The following is a 22,407-nucleotide window of genomic DNA, read 5'->3' on the forward strand; positions in this document are numbered from 1 at the left end:
CACAGATTAAAATTTATTGCTGATATTAACTAAAATGCATATCCAAAGCCTGGTTATGCACAGTTATAGAGCACATGAATGTTCGTCTATGAATAATTGTCCACTGACTGGAATGAAAAAAAATGCTGTGACTAAAACTTTTATTGCAAAATAGATGTTTGTTGATGTGTTATTACAAAATGTTAGTGCGTTTTAAATTATATTCTGTTGCTTACTATTTTGTTAAATTGTTTTCCATATTTTAATATTTTCATTTTTCTTCCTAGGGCTGAGTAAAACATTAACATAATTTGAAAACTTCAGAATTCGAGGCTTTCACATTTTATTTTGAATTTTGTGAAATTTGTCTAAGTTTGGAAAATACTTACTGAGTGTTGTAGACTGTTTTTTTAATGAAAAAAAAAACCAACAAAAAAACAACCCTGTTCTATGAAGTTTGAAATTTCAGAAAAGAACGTTTTTGTATGACACATTTCAGAAATGTTGCATGTTTTATTATGCATACCGCCATTTTGCAAAACTTTGGCAATAAGAAGCATTTTGAAGCTTCCATCTTGGCTACATTCAGATTATATGGCATTTGACAAAGCATGTTTAAGAAGTCATTTTTACAAATACATTGCAAAGCCTGCCAAATATGATTAGAAGATTATAAATGAGGTCATACAAATGCAAGTGTATGACTTTATATTATGCTAGGTTAACACTGATAATAATGTTCTGTGCTTTTTTGTAATGGCTCTCGCTTCAAACTATTTATAAGCTGGGTTGAAACTATTGATTTTAATTCATCTGTTGGAGATGGCGTTTCTAAGCATCTTTAATATTCTATAGTCTCAGTGCTTTTTTCTTGTAAAATTAGGACATGCAGAGACCCTATATTAAGAGTTACATATTTTTATATTTTTATGATTGCTACCAAAGAGTTTGTCTATTGTTGCAATGCTTCTTTTTTGAGGAGTGGTATAATTCTTGGCTTATGACTGATAAGTTTCTTGTTGCCAAGTTTTGAGGCTTTCTAGAACAATGGTGATTTACTCTGGGTATTATTTATATATAGAAGCATATTAAACCATTGGACATCATTGAGGACGTGATCAGAAAATCACTTCTAATTGTGTTAAAAACTCCATTAAAAAAACCTTCCCCATCACTCTTACTAATGGCTCTTTTGATGGCTATCGACTATCTATATGCTACTGATTCATTGCAGTTCAGAGTAAAATGGGGTTACTTGAATCATCATCTGATCATGCCCTGTGATGATAATATACTGGATTAAAACTACACCGTGAATTGAATTTAAACTGTGATAAAATATTACTAAACTGAGAAGAAATCAATATTAACAAGGAAGTTTGCAACATTTTGAATCTATGAATTTTCAAATGGTATGGCTATTTTTGAGTTAGATGGGTAAAAACCATCTAGAATATAAAGTGTGCACCCATTGTTAGTAAGACCAGAGCCTTGCTTTGTATAAAGAATTAAAAAAATCTTGTATATGTACAGATTTATTAAATGCATAAAATAGGAAATAAAAATAGAAGATGTGTTCAAGGCTCAGTGAATTGCAGCTGTTCCAAACTGCAAAACTCTTACAATAGCAATCCTGATGGTCTTAATTATAGTGATGTTAGTGAACATTGCTGCAATTGAAAAAGTTCCTAATTAACATGGGATCTTATTTCAAGGCAGCATTGAAAGAATTGAAGATCTTCATGGAAAATAAATATGCTGAAAATTTACGTTTTAATGGCATTGCACTTTCTGACAAAAACTTGTCAATTTTGGGTTTTTCCCCAATAGAATTTTTTGAACTCATATCCAAAGCTCAAAGTAACAGAGCAGATGACCAACGTGGACTGCTAAGGAAAGAAGACCTTATTCTTCCTGATTTTCTTCGTTTACCACCCACCGGACCAGAACCGTCCTCATCTACACCAGCAGGTCCTAAAGGCCTCAACAAGCGAGTTTCAAAAAATGATGGCAAGGACGGATGTACATCACCAAGTGGAAAACAGGAGTCCGTACAAAACTATAATGAAAATTCAGTAAAGAAAATGGGTTACTCAGAAAATAAACATAAATCTGCTTTGACAGCACTCCACAGTCAGAAGACTTTCAGTGTTCCTTTTAATACTACGTTGTCTCCAATTCCACATGCACACGAAAACAGTGCAACAATATGGAAAAGGCAGTCAAGAGAGTTACAAGCTGAAGGCATACAGATGGTAGATGATGAGAATGTGGCAGACTTGACTCTTGTGGCTGAAGGAGATATTAGTAGCCCTAACAGCACTTTGCTACCACCGCCGCCACCAACACCACCGTCAGACATCAGTAAACTCACAGAAGCCAACTATCCACCCCCAACTCCTTTTGCAGGTAATCAGGAAAAATCTGGATATCAAAGATCCAATTCAGGTATTTCTAGATTTTAATAGTCTTTCCTTTTATGTAAAACTACTTTTCCTTGGCACTGCTAATCAGTATTTGGCACCCATTAAAGCAAGCAAGACAATTTTCTCTGCACCTTAAGTTTTTTTTTTCAATTATTATTATTTTTTACAAAATAAAGATTTTCATTGCCTTAGTCTGTGCTAACTGTAATATTTCTGGTTGCCTTTAAAAACATGCATTTATTTGGATTTTGCATGTGGTCAAAACTGGACACGTGCAGACAAACCTTTAAAATACATCCATATGCTATAATTATATCATTCTTTAGTCTGGGAGTAGAAAACAGAATATTGGCATTTTGAGTTGCATAACACCACTGCATTCCAGATTTTCTGATCCATTTGTCATAATGAGATGCATGATTAGGGTATAGAAGTTTAAATGCTTTAGCAGGAACCCTAATTATGCGTTGAAAATTGCAGGACTGTTTATAATTTAAATTCAAAGTGGATAAACCTTAATTAAAAAAAAAAAAACTCTAATAGATATTTGTGACTAAAAATAAAAATTTAAAAGTTTTTTAACCCATAGTTTGCTACCCAGAGAAATAGACTGCATCTATCACACTTGACCCCACAACAGCCACATGTGAATTAGCTCTTTCTATTAGATCATTTTAAAGAAAATATGTAACTTTTTTTAGGATGCGAGTTTCATGGTCTAGCAATACCACAGAGCAATATTAGCCCAAGGCTAAAGTATGACATTTCTTTATAAACACGGACTCTAATAATAATTGCTATTACCAGAAACTAGAGTTTGAAGATGATGGGTGTTGTGACATTGACATTTTACAGTCATTGTACTGTGCATTTTAATGTAAAATATAAGAAGAGGTATCTATGTTCTACATTTATTTTTGATGTTTCACAAACATATGGTGCCATAATTTGTATGATCACATTTCTTTGTGATGTGGGAATATACATTTTAATTATTTATCTTTTTACACAGAGTATTTGATACTGTTCTTTATCTGTATGGTTGACGATTTGTAAATACTTCTTTGATTGTTGGATGCTTATAAATGGCAATGCAAATTATTTCATTCTCTTGGTATTTGAGAAAGAAATCCCTTTGTTAGTAGTATTTGAGAAATGTTCTATAAGCGCTACTACTTAATTTCTGAAACTGAGTATTGAACAGACTTGTAACCAGTGCCTACAAATACAAAACCACAAAATGTACTTCAGACGTATTGATGTGTATATGCATAGATATGTGTTGGTGTCTTTCTGATAATGTGACAAGTGTACAACGTAGGTATCAATTTGCATAGCTTTCAGTGAGAACTGTTAAAAAAAAAACCATTTGCACTTAAAAAAAGAAAACTTCATGAATTTACAGTATTTTAATGCATGCCATACATTTCTGTGTAACCACTGAACTGTAGCTTTCCCTTTTCCCGCTTTCTACTTTTTACTTTGTAGAAATCTTTGTGTAGTTTTCACATGTATTTTGTATCTTTGTTCTCTCAGGAGTAATAAATTCTAGACCTAGTTATGCAAACTGGTTTTAAGCTTTGATTTTCTTCGTTATTGAAAAGCAGTTCTCTTAGTCCTGGGATTAAGAATTATGATTGAAATTGTCTTCTAATAAAAAACAGTTTAATTGATATGAACTAGCAATTACCATGAGACAAAGTTGGCAACCGTAATATTTGTTAATAATCTAAATATCAAAGGTAAATGCTGTCTTGAGATGCCAATAGGTCACATGTTAAATCCATAGCATTTACATGTGTACCAGAAGGCAGTTAAGACAGGAGATTTCTTTTAAATGAGTCAAAAACAGGAACTCCTGAAAGGAGAGTCTCTTCTGTCTTTGGGCTCTTGGGCTAAACTTTATATTCATCACTTTTCTTCTTATTTTAAGCTCAAGCAATTCATCCCTTGTCTTTGATAAATGAGCTGGTGATCTCAGTTCATTTGATGTAGAGTAACCAATATAACAACATCTTGATTTGGTAGGCTCTGTTTAAGAAGTGAAGGGTTGGATGGGTGCTGGAGACTGATCTACTCTTTTTATTCTTAGAGATAGGTCCTATATAACAGTACTGTGAAGCCAAATTAAAAAACAAAACAAAACAACAACAACAAAAAAACAAAACCAACCAACCAAAAAAAAAACAGCAAGAAGCTTGCAGTGCTGTTACCTAGGCCTCCTTTGTGTTCTGGGCACTGAAAATGACATTTTTTCTAAAATTTTCCCACATAGCTGTGGGCCTCCATGAAATAAAATGAAGCACTTCATGTCCTGTTGCAGTTCCCCTTTTAAAATCATTCAGCCTTTTACACACTAAATAACTAATATCCTGTATGTTGAATTATTTCAGAATTTCATTTACAGATTTGAATTTTCATGTTTTCCAACTGGTCTACTCTACTTTCTCTGGTGATTGTTTTATTTTTTCTGTCTTAGTCACCTATGAGAGAGCTTTAAGTGCTCGAAATAATTTTGCAAAATGAAATTCTTCGTTTCTCTTAATTTTGTAACAAATTCTTTCTTAGAAGTAAAAAAATAACATGTAAAATGCCTTTCTTCCTTCTTACAAACTTGATGCATACACTACGTCTATTTTATACTGTTCTCGCAGTACACTACCGTTTTACGGGAACTGTAATCTACAAAAAAAAACAACCCTGACTTTATTGAAAGTTTTCTATTTTCATGATTTCATGGAGATTGCATGGAAGGACTATTAAATGACGTTCAGCAATCACAATAAAAAATGCTGGAGACTATCTCCAGTGAATGATCAATTTTTAAACGGACTAAATCATTAATAATGGTTGCTTTTTTAAGTGCTTTAATGGTTCTCCGTTCATAATGTCCTATCGGTAGAAAGCGCGTTTTTAATTGCTTTATTAAATTGAAATCTTGGGAGAAAATGTAAAACAATGACCACATAATTTGAAGTTGTCTATAAAGTTGGTTTCAAATTGATTGTAACAGCAAAGGGTGTGCATGCTTACACTATATGTTGAGCTTTTATCTCTTGGGTTTATATATGCGGGGAGGGCGTCAGGGTGATGAAGATTGGCCGTACAAAGCAGCCCCTTGTGAGTAATCTTGTAGGCGGGCAATTCGCTGACCTCAGGCTGATGGAGCAAAGCCAGGTCAATTTCTAAATATTTCCCTGTAAGGGGGAACCCTTGAGGTGTTTTCATTTGAAGATCTAGAAGGCAAAATAAATGGTGAAAACCAGCAAAACGAGGTTTGCAGTGCTTAGAACTTCTGAGAATAATTTTGCAAACACAACGTTAACGTTAAACTTAACGTTAAGTAAGTGAAACAAATATTACTGAAGTAATATTTAGCTATAAGGTACACATTATCAAATCAGTTTGCAACACAAGAATCATTACTGATTCTAGTTGTGTTACTCAGCAAGAGAAAATTTCTTGACTTTCAAACGAGCTTACTAGTTCTGGCAAATTTCTCACTATAAAATTTGGGGCTTTCTGGATTGGAAAGTTAATTCTGAAAAACTAACTTCATGCTTCTACATATAATGCTGGTGGTATCCAGCTGTGGAAGAAATAATTATTGTGTGGTGTAATTGGCTTGAAGCAGTGCGTTCGTTTTTGAAAGTGCTAAATTACTGATATTATCTCTTTGGATTTATAAATTTTTAAATTGCATGGGATAATCTAGGTACTTTGTTGCCCTCCATATCCATAAGTTTTTCCCTGGTGGTTAGGCACGTTCACTATCCGTGTGAAAAATAGGTGTCGTGGGAAGGGGCAGTTTTTTAATCCTTCGGTCCCCTCAGGGGCCAGAGCCTTGCGCTGGGTTGTATATTCGGTGGTATTCCATGGGGCCAGCAATTTGTTTGCTCTGGTTGTGGACTCTTCTACTCTCTGGTTGTGGAATGCTCCTAGGTGGGCACTTTTTCTCAGCAGCAATTGGGCTTTTTCGGGAAGTATCATTTTATCTTTAAATAGGATAACTTGCAATAATCAGGACACATGGATTATAGATTTCATTCCATCGGTGGTGTTCTCTCTGTTATTAAAAAAATATTTTTTTTAATGTAATATGAGAAATATACTTAGGATGAAATTTTAGTCCATGGAATTATTGTCTACCAAATGAGGAAGTATTTTTTTGAGTAGATATATAGACTGGGTGGAGCAATTCAATTGAATATAGAGTTTTTTCAGAAATCCCTTTTGTACGTACATAATGTCATTGGTTAAGAGAGAGAACCAGCTAGGGAAAACAAAAACATGGTGAACTCTGTTTGGAATAATACTTGGATATGTAAGGTAATAATATGGGTATGTAAGAAAAGCATGAATTTAGACTATATAAACAGTTACTTAATTTGTTCTGAAGATGCTGCTTGTTTCTGAAATAGCAGCATTATCCTCAAAATAAACTTGCTTCCTTTCTTATTGGAAAGAACTCTGAGAAGCAGGATAGTTAGTGCTAGTGCTAGGATTTTTCTCTTTGAGTGCCTGCACAGAAATAAAATGCTGTGTGGGCTTTCAGAGCCTGGGGCTGGCTATTGTTCCCGATGACAAAAAATAAAATCCCAACTGCTCTTTATTATTCACAGAAAGGGTGCAGGACACTGTAGCCAGGGAACAGCGATCAGATGATAGCAGCTGTATTTCTGTGACTTTGACTTTTTGTCTACTAAACTTTTCAGCTTCAAGGGTAATGAATTCCAAGTGCAGTCAACTTTGGGATAGTTAAAGAGATTAAAAACTCGCACATATATCTTCAAGAAGGATGCAAAATAAGCTTATTTTTGTAATAAATTCTTTAATACTTTATATAACTTATATTTTGCATAACCCCTTAATTCATGGTAGCATATTTTAGAGACAATCCAGTGATGTTTCCTATGTAAATAAGCACATAAGTGAAAACATAAATAAATAAAAGAAATGGAAGGGATTCTAGTTAAAAGATGTAAAATTAGTGTAAATCATGATTACTAGCAAAGGCTGTTGTCCGGCAGTCAATTATATCCTTATTGGTTATGTGTAATTTTATAGAAGATAATTGGATTTTGGAACAATATAAAGAAGTACTCAGGGATCCAGGAATGTTAAGGCCAGAATCTGTTAATCCCCTTTTAATCAGAGTATGATTAAAAGGGAGAATTACATGTACTACATTACAGATCAATAATAAACAAAGGAGAAGGAGGGCTATGTTAAGGGTAGACAACCAGGAAGCAAGGAAGGACTTGAGGGATAATTATTTGAAAGGCAAGCTTATTTCAGTCAAACAGCAAGACACGTTGTAGAGGGAATTAACAAATTATTTCACTGGTTGGATAAAGCATTAGAGAAATTGCAACTTCTCTTTGAAACGAATGCACCCAGGCTAAAATCAGATCTATTCAAAAGCACGACTTACATTTGGAGAGCGAAATGAGTTTGGTAATTATTCGTTAAATCTAACTGGTAGCCCTGCTAAACCACATTTTAGAATTTAATTGAAGAATAACATAGTGGCAGATTAAATTAAAACTGATTCAAGTAGTTCAATCCACTATTTCCTACGGATAGCATTACCCTCAGCAATAATTAAACCTACTGTTAAAAAGTTCTGATGGAAAAACAAAGCGAGTGTTACCAATAAGCGCTGGAAGATCAAACTGAGGGACAAATATCTGTAGACTAGGGCAGAGATGTTTTGTCATGTCTCGCTTGGAAAGCATGCTGTGACAATTATGTCAGCTTTAAGAGAGGAGGAACAGCAAGGTTAAGCACTTTGCCCAGTTATTGAGGGCGTGTAGGTCAGTCTGGATTGAAATTCAGGGCTTTTCTTTTTATTTCTTCTCGTACTGCCCCTGGCTTTTAAGCGATGCTGTTCCCTACCACTGCTGCCATAGCCATGTAAGAGGCCACTGCCCCCAGGAGCACTGGGTGCTTTGTGTCCTTTCTTAATTAGTCACAGCCCTCGTGAACACGTAATTAGTGCACGTGAGCAGCAGCAGTCCTACCAGCTCCCTCTTCTTTGTCATATTCAGATTTTGGCTTTGCAAGTAACGTCTCGTGCTTTGGTCTTGAGAGTTCTTCTGAGATGAGAGCAAGGGAAGAACTTCTGTCCGTCCCAGGTTTCTAAACTTGATGCTGCAGAAGTGTTCCAGAACTGCCCACAACACAAGTAAATACGCTGATAATGCAGATGATTGCCCCTTTGTAGGGTAATCCATTTCCTAGCTCGATGCCATCATAGTTTGGGAGTGAGATTTCAAGGCACCAGGCTTATGACACAGTTGGTGTTTTATCACGCAAGTGAAATATTAAGTCAAATTTCCTTTGGAAAGACTAAGCGTAAACTGTAGTTAGGATCATTTCGTTAAATCCTCTTTTTCATCAGGGTTATGCCAGTTTAGAGGTGAAAGAAAGAATTCTGCAGGTTAAATTCCTTTTAAAAATTTCCTAAATCTTAAACATGAAGTATCCTTTTCCTTTCTGAAGCATGAATCACTTAAGAAACTAACAGTACATGACCAAGTGTGCAAGTCATTGATCAACTTCTTAAACAAATCCATGTCTGGGAAGCCTAACATCTTGGAGTGCCATTTCACAACAGTCTCCCACATTAAAGAACACACCTGAGTCTATGAGTTCGGATTGGTCATTTGAAAATGACTGATTACATTTGGTGGTGGTAGATAACCGGTTCCAATAATTGTTCCTGAAAACTTTGGTGATTCTTTTCATGAGAATTAGAATATAAATATTATGTAAGACTTCAAACAGATTCTTATCTGTTGTAAGTCATCATAAAATCATTAAACTGGAGCTCATTATATTTAACTGAAAATCTGATCCTCTCTCTGTTAGAAGTTGAATGCCTGGGATCAGTGGTATAGAAATCAGCAGAGTTATAGGATAATAAGATTTCAGTAAAGCCAGAAGGCTAAATGGAGTGATGGATCTACACAAAAGAGGTGTCTTTTTGGAAGTGGTGGGAAAATTATGGTATAGTATTTAACACTCCATCCTATGTGAAATTCACTAAGTATGGACTTTCAAATACACAGAGCTCACCTCTTACAATGAAACTTAACATTTATTTATTTATTTATTTATTTTTTTCCTAAGATAAATATAGTGTGAGTGGAACTAGATTCAATATTGATCATATAAAAATGCAGGTGCTGAATTTTACACCTGGTCTAAATTATACTTAAAGAAATGACTCACACCTATAAAATTTAGCACACTGAATGTACGAGGACCTAATAATTATTGCATAGAAACATTATCAGTATTTGCATTGCATCCATTGGAAGATGTGGGTGGACCTATAAATCCCAAGCATCTCCGTTGCAGTTATGGCTGTTTGATCCTATCTACATGTGACAGTTAATGCTGTTCCTGAAATTTCTGGTCTTCTGAACTCGTCTTTGCCTGGAATTTGACCAAACACTCTGTTGGTCTTAAACTACTTGGAAGATAATGTCCTCCAATATCTTGCTTATATCTTACCTAGATCTTGAAGAATATTTTATACAGAAGAGCAAAAATTCCCTTTGTCTATTAAGACAGAGGAAGATTTTCCATAATCATAATGTTAAAATCAGAGAGCTTGAGAAAATACACAAAATCTAAGTGTCAGGAAAAGAGTAATATTTGTAAAGGAAATCAGGAGACCAGCCCAAATGCTGCCCAATCATTAACCCTTTGAAAACTGCAGAAAAATGTATGTACAGCCTTCTAAGCACTCATTTGCCTGTGGATCTGTGAAATAGCAGATCTCCAGCTTAAGCTTAAAGGCTGAAGAAGACAAGCACATTGTCCAATCTGCAGACCAGCTGGAACATATTAACAGGATCAGATGCATGAGACGATTCCCTTACAGCTGCATGGAGTGCTTAGCGAGGGAGCTGAGGATTACCCATAGACGGGATTGTGCTACTCCAGTCTCTGGAGAGCAGTCTGTGCAAGCACTGCTGTGAGAACTGGCTTCCTTTCCCTTCTGAAGTTAGGTAGGGTGCTTGAGAAATGATATTCAGGAAAATAAAATACCATTTCTGATGTGCTTTGCGCAAGGGAAAGCAACCTGCAGTGAGAACCATGGAAGTTTTCATCACTTCAGTGCAAGAATAAAAAGCGAAGGGAAATTTTATCTGTGCAAGCCCTCTGCTCTGCAGAGATATAACCCTGTGTAGCTGAGTTTTCTCAGGCATTTGCTACTCAAAACAAGACTATGAGGAGACCAGCACAGAAGTGTTGCAAGCATCATTTGAGCCTTGTTACAAAGCTCCACCAAGTACATGCAGATCTTGAGTCTGTTTTGAAACTTGAGGGATACATTTTAACACATGCTGCTTTGGGGATTCTCTATTATTTGTGCTGAATAGCCTTACTTCCTTTGTAAATCTTTTGTTTTGAAACGTGGAAAAAATCACATTAAAATCCTTTTTCAGTGTAGCACTACTCTTGAAATCACCTTCCAGTTTGGCACAGATGAGCCAAGATCTTTTCTACCCTGCCAGGAAAAGAGCGACCACCTTCACAATATTATCCCTTAGCAATTCCTTGTTCTTTTGAACTGGTATTTCAGATAAGGCCTTCTGCATTCCTGTCCTGCCTCTAGTAGTAATTTGTTAGATTCTTCAGAGGGATTGCTTCTGGTAAGGCCATTAATAGAAAAAACTGCCCATAGTATGGGTTTATTCCTCTTCAGATGGGCTTCTCCTGTGAAGCCTGAGAGCTAACATTGACCTGATTTTTGCTTCGTTCCTAACAGACTACTTGAAAGCCCAGTTGCTCCATGTGGTGACTCGGTGACACCATAATCCAAGACTTCAATGGTGTGTCTTATCTGCAGCTGTAGAAAGACTACGACACCAAATAAATACAGTCATACTTACGCCTTCCATAGAGTAATACTTCCTCAGCAGGAGTTTCCAGAGACGTTTTTTTCGTTGAACCCTGTTAATGTGGACTGTCTTGTGTCTGTGGAGACTATTTCAGTGTAGTTCAGAGTGACAGAGCTATGATACCTGACGCCACCATCAAAGTTTTTGCTCTGCATTACATTTAGTAGAAGGACGTGCTCTTAATAATAAGACTACCGGATGATTCATGCTCTGTCAATGCCAACTATTTGTTGTGATTCATCGTTAGTACAGCTTTTTAGAAACGAGTGCCTCTTTTAAACCAACATGAAAGGAGAATCAGAGATGTCCTCAAAGGGCATAGAATAGTAGATTAAAAAGATCAGGAGTACCATTCAATACAGTCATGTAAAATAAGCATTTTAGAATAAAAGGATAGCATTTTACACCACAGCCATGCAAACAGCACTTAAAATTAAGCTGATGTTCTGTTTGCAGTATGAAGATGTAAACATGAGGTGTAATATAGGCCCATTAAATGTTAGCTGTAATTTGGTAGTCGTGCTGGGCTAGCGGGGCTGAGAAAGCTTTTTGCCTTCTTTCTGCTACTGCTTGGCTGATTTCTTTGGAGTTTGATCTAACTCCTCTAGTTGTGAAAAAAAGGCAAGTACTTCTGATGTGGAATATCCACATTATTACTTGCGGGGCTGCGCTATAGCAAAAGCAGTGAAATAAAATTGTGTTACTTAGAATTTTGACTTATTTTCATTAAATAAAAGCTTTAGCCGTTGAGAAGGCCCTAGAGAGACTTGATTGAAACAGTATGAAATTGCTTTATTGTCCTTTCATTTGCATTTTTCCCCTTCTCCATATTGAAAAGTTCTTGGTTATGATGATTGTATTATTAATTAATTATTTTTCTTACAAAGAGCAGAGTACAGACCACTTTATGGAACAAACACAAAAGATTTCCAAGCCAGCTATGTGATTTAACCACGCAATTCTCATAGGGGCTGTGTGGCTAAATGTGCTGGTCAGACATTTTAAAATGTGTTAGGTAAGGCATGTTGGATAAGACGGTATGTTTTAAAAGACCAGCTGTTACACATGGAAAAAAAGAAATTAAATTGCAATGGAAGCCCTTTTTCATGTCTGCCTTTATCTTGAAAGATTTTCTATTTTTCTCTTGGATAGCAACTGGTCTATTGAAAGTAGTAAAGAGTAAAAATTATCTCTCCCTGCAAATTTTGCCCCCTTTCCATCATTATGACAGGGATGTCTCAGCTACTCATGTTGGTAGTCATGGTGTGAATCGTGAAGCAGTTCTTTTGTCATTCCCTTCTTGTTGCCTGTTGAAACAGCCAGAACAGACATATCTGCAATTACTTTAACAAGGGCCTAGCGGACTGCATTGTCATATCTAAAATAAAACTGACTTTTTTTTTGGAGCTGAAGGTTTTAGTCTAGGGTTAACCTCAACTTCCCATCCCAGTTCTGAAAAGAACTGCTCCTGTTTTTACTAATGAAAGTCACATATATTGTATGAGGCAAAGCACACTGACAGATGTTTTTGTTTAATTACATATCTTGTAGTTGATGCAAGTCTTCGAATATCAAGCCCAATGTGTCTATTTCTAGGGGCTTCTACTTGACACTGCACAGTCTGTGAGGCAGCCAGTGCTGGGAATGAGGAAGACTTGGGACAGTAATGGCTTGGCATGGTTGGTTCTAGACAGTAGGCCCAAATCCTAACAGTGGTGATTTTAGGAATGCTGTACCAAAAAGAAACTTCAAGGTTAAAACATCACACATAACATTTTTTTTTTTTTTTTTTAATGCTTAAGCTCTTCAGCAAACTAAGCTATTTCTTTTCTTCCTGTCCTGTGAACTGTCCCCCATAACTGCTAGATTGCATTTCAGCACAGCAAACTGAGACTTTAGATCAGCCTAAGTCTGTTGGAGAAAGACTAATCTCTAGCTAAGTTAAACAATATCTCAGCAGGGATACGGTGTTGGAGGCCATTTCAAATCAAAGAACATCTCCTGTTCTGCCCCATTGGGAGTTCTGTATCCTCCTGCTTCACGTTTGGGTTTGCTGGTGTGAGTTTTCATTCTAAAGGTGTACAAATTTATGCTAAGTAGTTATTTTTAATGGAAGTTTATTTATTTATTTAAATCCTGAATAATGCTAAAGTAAGACAGATCTATATTGACACTATATGTACCTTTGAGGCCTACTGTTAAGTTACCTGCTGGGTACCTCCGGCAGTCTCCTGGATGGGGTGGAGGAATGTCCCAGTTGATGACCTACCTTTAGCACCTCAGAGGAGGTCACAGCACGGAAAATGCTAGGAACCAGAAGATAGCTAACTCTTCTGTTTTGTGCTTTTTGTTTAGTTAGTCTGTTTGTTTCTAATTCTTCTATCAGGTGCAAACCACAAAAAGAAAACTGATTCACAGGGAACTTCAGGAAACTCTTGTGAGCAAACGTCTCTCAAAGCAAAGACCAGCAGAAGTGTTAATCCTCCTGGCGTGAGAGACAACCCCGGCAAGGAGTTGCCCGTGAACAGGATAATTGATGTGGATGGAGTCAAGTTGGAAGACACCGGCACACGCTCCTGCGATGAGTCCGAAGGGAACCTCAGCTTTGAAGGTTATGTCTCGGAACTGAGATCTTGCCAAGGGAGGATGAGGACTGGAGTTTATCGGACATCAGACCTTCCCTCTCTGATTGCTGTAAAGAGTGAGAAGAATAAGGGCACTGAGAATCAGTATAAAGCTACTTTTGTTTAAATCTCTGTTTTTAATTAAGAGTTCTGGTATTTTTACCTGGCATTGGCAGCAATGGAAATATGCCTTAGGGACATGTTTCTGCGAGTTTTAAGTTGTTTTCAGTACCTGTTGCCTTCAACAAGCCTGCCAGACAGTCTGTTCGGATATGAGTTAGAACCTGTAGAATGAAAAAAGAAGTATTTCGATGAAAGTATTGAACTATTTGCTTTTGTTCTCTTACTGTTTATATATCATTTTCCCTGTCATGATTCTGTTGCACAGTGCAATTAAAATGATGATTTCCACCCCTACCCTTCTTGTCTTTAATAAAGACAAACTCACTTTAAGTTCCCCTATCCAATTTCTTTATTTAAGATGACTTAATTTTAATCTTCTAATGCTTCTCCTGGTCTGCAGGATTCCCTATGTGTTGGTAGACTTCTGAAGTATAAGTAAAATCAGTTACTGTTGAAAAAAGGTTATGATTATTTTATTAATATCTTCTTATCTGGCTCATAACATTTGGGATGAGGTCCAGGTGAAATTGAAATTCACTTTTATCTAATGGATTACATGGCTTTTATGCAATAAAACCTTTGTTACACAAGCAGTGAGAAGAAAAAAAGAAATCCTGTTCTGGGAATAATAGCTGCTCCCATTGCCAACACTGGTGATGTTTCCGTAGCAGAAATGTATGTGCTATTTACACAGCGGTGGGAGAGCCATCCAGGTCCCTACTGAGCGCTGCTCTTGGTGTCTTGGCTTTGGGGGAAGGTGGATTTTTGTTACCGCTCCTTCAGTAAGCAGTTAATTGCCACTTGTTCTTCTTGTCGTTGATGCTACTTTCACTTCATCCTCTAGCCTTGGGCAGAGTTTTGAGGAAGAAAAGGTACTACTGAACATGTTGCTTTGCCGCATTCTCCTTTTCCTCATTTTTCATTTCTTCAGAAGAGGTTATGAGTCTGGACAAGCAAAAGTGTACACAGAGTGCTGGCTCTCTGTTCAGCTCTTTGAAACAATACCAAGTATATATATTGAGACCTTCTGGTGGTTCACTGCTTTGAAATTGCTTTGGGACTCAAAAAGTCATATTGCATAGCTCCCAGGTGGCAGAGCTGCACAGGCAGGAAGTCTAAAGCTGTGATTATTCATCAACTTCTTTTTCTTTGCTCCTTCTTACTAAAACCTACCAAGAACTGTGAAGTTTTAGAACACCAGAAAATACTGGAGAGTGTTACTCAGTTTCTTAAACTCATATCTTTTTGTAAAAAGAGAAGGAGCTACGTAGAATTTTACAACAGTAAGGTGTGGTTCCTAAAGCTTAAGAGTTATACATTACATACTCCAGTGATATAAAAGGACATAGCACCCATTAGCTTTACAACTTTAATTCTTTTTCACGATTAAGTGATTCTACTCCTATTATTGAGGGAAACATTAATATTAGTCTCAACACAGTGCGTGACTGAATGAGGATATGTGCTGTAAGAATAGCTGGTATTTTAAAAACTTTCAAGATTAAAACCCATTTGAGAGCCATGCTAAAATCACAGTGGTGCAACAATGTTGGACATTAGGGGAATTCACAATAGCATTTTTGAGGCTGTCAGTGCTAGTTGGTAGCTGAGTATTTTTTTCTCATGGCAGTGAATAAAATGAGCTGGTTGTCTGAGCCCAGATCCCACTGCGGCCAGGTATCCGTGCCAGGGAAACACAGCTGGCAGCAACTGAAATCAGAGGTAGGAGTGGGTGAACAGGCTTGGAAACCGATGCAACTGGATCGCACACCGTGATGAACTGAGCTGCTGAAGCAGAGCCATAGCGCAGTGTGTGCGGGTTGGCTTTGCAAGCACTCAGCGTGTACCTGGACTGGGGATAAAGGGGGAATAAAGGGATAAAGGGGGAAAGCTTCCTACTGTTTGCTCCTTTTGATCTATAGGGTAGGTTGCTTCATATCATACTGTATATCATCTATGCAGGACACAACTTAACAAAGCAGTGATAGCACAGTGATTATGAGAAAATGTTTAAAACATCTCTGTATTTTTAAGTGGTTTTCCCATGTTTGCTTCTTCTTATTGTTTTGGTAACATTTTGCTAAGAATTGCTTGTGATAAGCTATTTCTTTGCACAGATAAATGGCCACATTTATCCTATCTTCCAGCAAATTAGTAGCTTTGTTCTAATCAAGACCAACATCACACCAGTAAAACTCAAGAGAGGGCTCAGTGACCTGTGACCCATTTTGCACTTTTTGTGTGTTTTGGAAAATCAAATCCTGACCTCAAACAGGTAAAAGCTTAAAACTCAAACACAATAATTACTGTCTATATAAATCCTTGATCAGTGTTTTAGATGAAACCATCTTACATTGTGGAAGTGTGCCTAAGTGGTGTTTGGTGAGCAATATACAGTTCTTTAACTGGAAAAAGAGACAGCTGAGGGGAAGTACAATGATGTCCTAAAAACCTTGAGTGCTATGGAAAGGGTGGATAGGGACAGACTGTTCACTCCCTTCTAAGACAAGAGTTAGGGGCCATCAGGTGACGCTGGTAGAAGGTTCAGTTCAAAGAGGTGGTTCTTCACCCCAGTAATGAGAATGGTGAAGACCCTTTCCAAAGGACACTGAAGAGGTGGGAAGGTTGCAAGGGCTGCACTAGCAAGCAGTTGAAAGAGACCTACTGGGGGTTTCTAAACAGACAAAATGCATGGGATCCAAGAAAACTCCAGATAACTGAAATTTGGTCTGTTTTCTTTCTGAAAGCTGATAAGCTGAGGAAAAAGAAGGCAAACAAAAAAAAAGCTGTTTTTAAATACTGAGTGCAGCAAACTGGGTCTGACTCTATCAAGGATTCAAAGGAGAGTCAGGCTGTGTGCAGGAAAATGAAGGATGTGGAAGAACGGAATTTTCTTTAACATAGGGAAAAATCCTGGCACAATGCCTGGAAATCCTGTAAACAAGGGAACATGGGAAAAACATTCCTCCTTGCTCTGCACTGTTATGCCAGCTATTGACATATTGTTTAAAACAATGACTTCTTAGGTAGGACTCGCGGAAGTTCACTACTTGGACTTAGAAATAATAATATTAGCTCTCCTTTTCAGTATCTGGCAGAAAAGAAAAACCAAACCTGCTGGAATCAGTTGCCACAGATCATGGAGTTAACAAAAACAAATGTGGAGAGCCTACCTCTGGCTGATGTTTTCCCCAGTTTTGCTAAGGATGTTGTCCGATTTTAATTACTGTGTGACTTCAGCATTATAATATGACTTTAAGTTACCTCATTATCCTGTGGTTTCCACTACTAATGAAATCTACTTGCAAGTAAAAAAGCAGCCCATTTGAAGCACTCTTTGACAGTGTAATCCTTTATCTTGCCAGTTAGTTCTTAAAGATAATCAGGCTTTATGTGTCTTTATTTTTCTTTTACTTTTCCCAGTTTTCCCTTGTTGAAACTCCACTTATAAAGTGAGCTCCTCTTAAGGCCACACTGACACATAAAAGAGGAATTTGATGTTCCCATCCTTTTATTTGGATGAGGGAGATCCACTGACCTATAGCCTCAAACTGTAAAAAATAGTAATGCCAGTGATAAAAACAAAACAAAACAAAACACTTAGAAAATCCTATAGCTTTCTAAATTTTATTTAGTATACCAGTTCTCTTGTATTTCACTCGTTGTCATGGCATCTGAGCTTCAAATTGTAGTGGTTGCAGCCTCACAGGCTCCACAACAGTGTCAGTCTTCTTGTTTATTGTTTTAAAAGCTCTGTGAAGAATAGAAAATACACATATAGGCAAACTTGAAAAGGGACTTTCCCCTCAGGATTACTCTAGCAGCGTGCCTTGTCAACAGATTTGTGATATAACAGACATGCAAAATAAACCGCTGCGCAATTTAGCTTTTGGGGACTGCATGACAAATAACCGCTGTTTTATGAAGGCACATAAACAGGATTTGCAAAGGGACTTTGCAAGAGATTTACTGCTCCGTGGAAAGGAGCCAATACCTGACTGCACCATGCACTTTCTCATGCCCTTCTGGGGTCTATTTAGTGTCTTTCAAGGATGCTGGGTCCTTCTTGCACTACTTCCCCTCCTGAAAGTTTTGGACTCTTTTTCTTGCCTTTGCTGTCACGTGCATTGTTTGATTTCTCCTTGTCTTGTGTTGGAATTTACTTTCTTGACAGAAAACTGCCAAAAGACAGTGGTTCAGCCAGCAGCCTCCTTGTCTCATTGGCACAGAGATAATGGTGAGCCACTTTTGCCTTTTTGGAAGTAGCTGATTTTCACCACAAAACTGAAATCCTTGACTGTAGTTGTTTCTCAGCAGGGTTGTTTCTGCCCATACCATCTCTGACACGGTATTGCTAGTGAATATTGTCATTAAAAATCATCTCTCTTAAGGTCATCTGTGGCTGGGAGACCAGACTAGTGTGTGGTAGCATGCTGCAGCATCTGCAATGAAACAGCCTAAGGCATCTTTTCACCAGTTCTCAAAGATTTTGAAAAGTTTCCAAAGGCTCTGCTAGAGAAAGGCCCCAGCCCAACGGCAGGACCTTTTCAATAAGTGTGAGAAGCCAAAACTGTTGCAGGTCCAAGCCACTCCTCATTCCCCACCGCAGCTCATTGTGCTGGGTTTAGAAACGGCCGTATTTTCTGTATCACCAGGCAGATTTCCAAGCTCTGTGAGAATGTTACAAGCCATTGTGACAACAGGGCTTCTCTGTGGCTGGTGTGGGTGTTTGCCCTGCAGCAAAAACAAGTGGCACATCCAAATACTCCTCTGCCTGTGCTCTTGGAATAGCATCCCAAGTTTAGCATTGTGGTAGCAGGGTACTGAACAACTGGTGGATTTGTGAACCATAACCCTATGCCAATTAAAACACAGGAAAAAACTTTCATTAATCTTACTAAAATATTTCCCTGCTGTAGACCCACCGTTATTTTTTGCCAGGTCCCTCTTGATATTTTTCAGAAGACCATTTATCTGCTGGGAAGTGCTGGATGATCAGGTGTCTGCAAATCTTGCCTGCATTACTCAAAATGTTAGCAAATACAATGTGTTACACATGAATGAACGTGCTTTCCAAATTGCTTGTGTGGAAGATAAGGAAAGAAAATTGTTTATATTTTTTCATCCTAAGCGATCATTCTGTTGAATAGTCTAAATATTGTGTTGTACAGATTTTGATTTGTATTCTTGTTTTATTTGTGGTTGTGACTTTAAACTTCTCTATAATGGATTTCTAATATGAAAATGCACATTGAATTAATTTCTCACGCCTTGTCTTTCCAAAGTATTGAGAGATCTGTACCGCACAATGATGTGTTTATAGGATCTTGAGTGTGTCAAATATCTGAAATGTTAATTGTGTATTACTAAATAAATAATTTATACCACTGAAACTGATAGTGGTTTGTTGACATCTAATTTCAATGCAGGGGAAAAAAAAAGTGAGTTTTTTTTTTTTTCAGTTATTCACAAGGAAAAAAATCTACATTATAATGAATACTGTACATGAACTTAAGTCGATGCATTTTAGAAAGTTGGCATTTTGTCCTCAACACTGGTTGTGGTGGAGTGTGACTGAGCCAGGCACTGGCAGCCATGCACAGTGAGCTCTTGTCCTCACAGCCCAGCTGATGGGACCTCCTGCCATTTGGACCTAGCACTTACGTACATCACAGCTTTAATGAAAGTATAAGACAACCTGGAAGCAGACTGCACTTTATTAGAACTTGCAAAGAAGTCTCCTTAAACCTGGCTTACATAAAAATATTCCTTTAAAAGAGAGTTTTTAAGAATTCCTTCCAAATATTTATATACCTTAAAAATAACTCATCTTCAGGAATTTAATAATAGTGGGTTAGATTTTTAGCCTTTAATTAATTCCTTTTGCTCTATTCTAGCAAGACAAAGGAATTGCAATCCTAAGGTATGGCTGTGGCTGCATGTTTTCCAGGTACAGTGTAATCCCCCTCTAGCTGTTCTTTAGCATAGACCTGGGGTTGTCCAGCTGTGCAGTTTCTACATGGACATATGCCTCAAAACTCCTCTGCCTAGCTGCAATATATGATTACTCTACCAGTGATCAAGCGTGGAACAACCTGGGGCTCAGAGGGTCAGTGTTTATGTACACTGATGTTAATCAGTGATGTGACAGTCCTTAAATGGTTCCCATCTCATTCACCACCCTTGTCATTTGTGCTTTGAACACTCTGCCAGAGCAAGGGTCTGTGCAGCAATTTGGGTACTAACAGCAGAAAATAATGACTGATGGGGATGGGATGAAAAGTAATTCTTCAAATTCCATGCCAACACTGTGTTATCTGCATGACAATCTGGTACCAGTTTCCAGTTTCCAGTAATGATGCTGAATCCCTCCCCTGCATGTACGCACAGCTGTAAAGACACAAGAGCAACTCCAAGCACCTATAGCCTGCACCAGGTATTCTTAAATACTTTGTGACTGCTTTGCCAGGACACACTGACCTGTATCTCTCTGCTTGCATCTCTGCTCATGGTCTCAAAACAGTGTATAACTTAGCTCAAGCCTCAGTTTTGGAGCAGGCTGGCAAAGAAATGAAAGGCCAGCTAGAAGTAGATCTAATTTAAGTTAATCCCCTTGGAGTGGAGAAAACTTAAATCACTGCACAAAAATGAAGCTAATGTCTGTCCCCTGTCCTGTGAGAGAGAACTGGGGTCTTAATGATTTGAGTCTTTCCTGAAAAGATGAACCCATGTTAAGGGGAAACTACCCTTTAATTACTATTCTCCCTCATTTATAGACTTGCACAAGAATCCCTTTCAGTAACTATATTTGCTACTTTATGAATGACATAAACTCACATACCAATGATATTCACATAACTTTCACCTCTTCCACAATTTTAAAGTTTCCAGAGCCAGTCCTACAATTAGGATGAAGCAATGCCTGGCTGAGATCAGCCCTCTGTATGTAAAGCAGTTAGCTGAAACTTATTTGCAACCAGGAGATAATTGTTGGTGGTGGGCACATATCTTTGATCTTGTCCTTGCTAATTGGAGCATTGAGTAAAATGCGTGCATGTGTGTGTTAGAAAATCCAGCACAATGCATGCCACAACTGTGCTCCCTGGCGAGGGGGTGAAGGCAGAAAAACACAGGTGCCAATCTTCTTGTTGGAAGGTGCCTGATGGCCAAACCAGCCCTCACAAGACTGACACCATGCCAGTTTCCTGCAGAATGCCAATTCTCCCATTGCATCTTGTCTGTTTGATGAAGAACCTTTCCCTAACACCCAGCTTGACCCTCCCCTGTCCCAGCTCCATGCCGTGCCCTCGGGTCCTGTCGCTGTCCCCAGAGAGCAGAGCTCAGCGCCTGCCCCTCCGCTCCCCTCGTGAGGGAGCTGCAGGCCGCCATGAGGCCTCCCCTCGGCCTGCTCTGCTCTGGGCTGAACAAACCAAGGGCCCTCAGCTGCTCCTCATACACCTCCCCCTCCAGACCCTGCACTATCTTTGTAACTGAGTCTCCTTTGGACAGTCTCTAGTCTCCTTTGGACACTCTCTAGTAGTTTTATATCCTTCTTACACTGTGGCAGCCACAGCTGCACACAGTACTTAAGTGAGGCCGCACCAGTGCAGAGGGTGAAAGGACTTGGCATAAGACATAATTATTCCTCGCTATGCAACTCCGTAACTAAGAGGACTGGGCCTTGTGAGAGCAAAGGTAAGTCCACTTAAATTCAAAATAGGCATAACAGAGCTGATCTGAAAGTCATGATTTCCCTCCTAGGAGACACTGTCTGGGATCTTCTTGCCTAACTTTAGGTGTCTACTCTAAAGCTGCCTTTGTGCCCTGAACACAGGTGTTACTTTATGTATTTGATAGAGGTACAGTTCATCTTGTCTGTGGATATAACGAAGGAGTTGAAACATACATTTGGATGTGTGATCTGTACCTTAAATTTCATTCTTCTCTATTTTCTAGGTCTCCATTGGAGCCTCAATCCCTGCCTTAGATGTAGATACATATGCAGCAGGTCCCTTGAAGTTAGGTGGGGTGAATCTGATCTGCCAGTTTCTCCTGATGTGTGAACAATGTAAGTCAATGACAGCTCAGATTGTTTCTGCAGCAATTACACAGAGCAGCAATTACATTTCTGCAGCAATTACAAGGAGTGGCACTGGAGTTACAGGGAAATGAGGGGAAAAAAAGAGAGAGAAGGAAACACAGCAGGAATATTGGCCACATCGTGCAATCTGTAGCCTAGACCTATTCTTGGGGCAAGCCGTGAGACAGTGAGTGGTACACAAATCATTTCTGAAGTCAGGCGTTGTGCATCAGAGAGAGGGCTGCTCACTGGTAGGG

The 22,407-nt window shown here is 38.1% G+C and overlaps 1 protein-coding gene across 7 annotated transcripts in view; it reads left to right on the forward strand.

Moving 5' to 3' along the window:
* The window catches only part of RGS12 (regulator of G protein signaling 12), a 90,426-nt gene extending 70,963 nt beyond the window's left edge, over nt 1-19,463 (forward strand). For 4 of the 7 annotated variants that reach the window (XM_048047368.2, XM_013178964.3, XM_013178998.3 and 1 more), the window contains 2 exons: nt 1,810-2,427; nt 13,710-19,463. In XM_048047368.2, coding sequence (XP_047903325.1) covers nt 1,810-2,427; nt 13,710-14,074 — 983 coding nt within the window. In that variant the 3' untranslated portion in view covers nt 14,075-19,463. Of the gene's footprint in view, nt 1-266; nt 1,677-1,809; nt 2,428-13,709 lie in introns of those variants that run through there. The other 3 variants (XM_048047383.2, XM_048047402.2, XM_048047393.2) reach the window with 3 other exon arrangements.
* The last annotated feature ends 2,944 nt before the right edge of the window (nt 19,464-22,407 follow it).

The sequence above is a fragment of the Anser cygnoides genome, chromosome 4, assembly GCF_040182565.1.
Source record: "Anser cygnoides isolate HZ-2024a breed goose chromosome 4, Taihu_goose_T2T_genome, whole genome shotgun sequence".
In the NCBI taxonomy this organism is placed as follows: domain Eukaryota; kingdom Metazoa; phylum Chordata; class Aves; order Anseriformes; family Anatidae; genus Anser; species Anser cygnoides.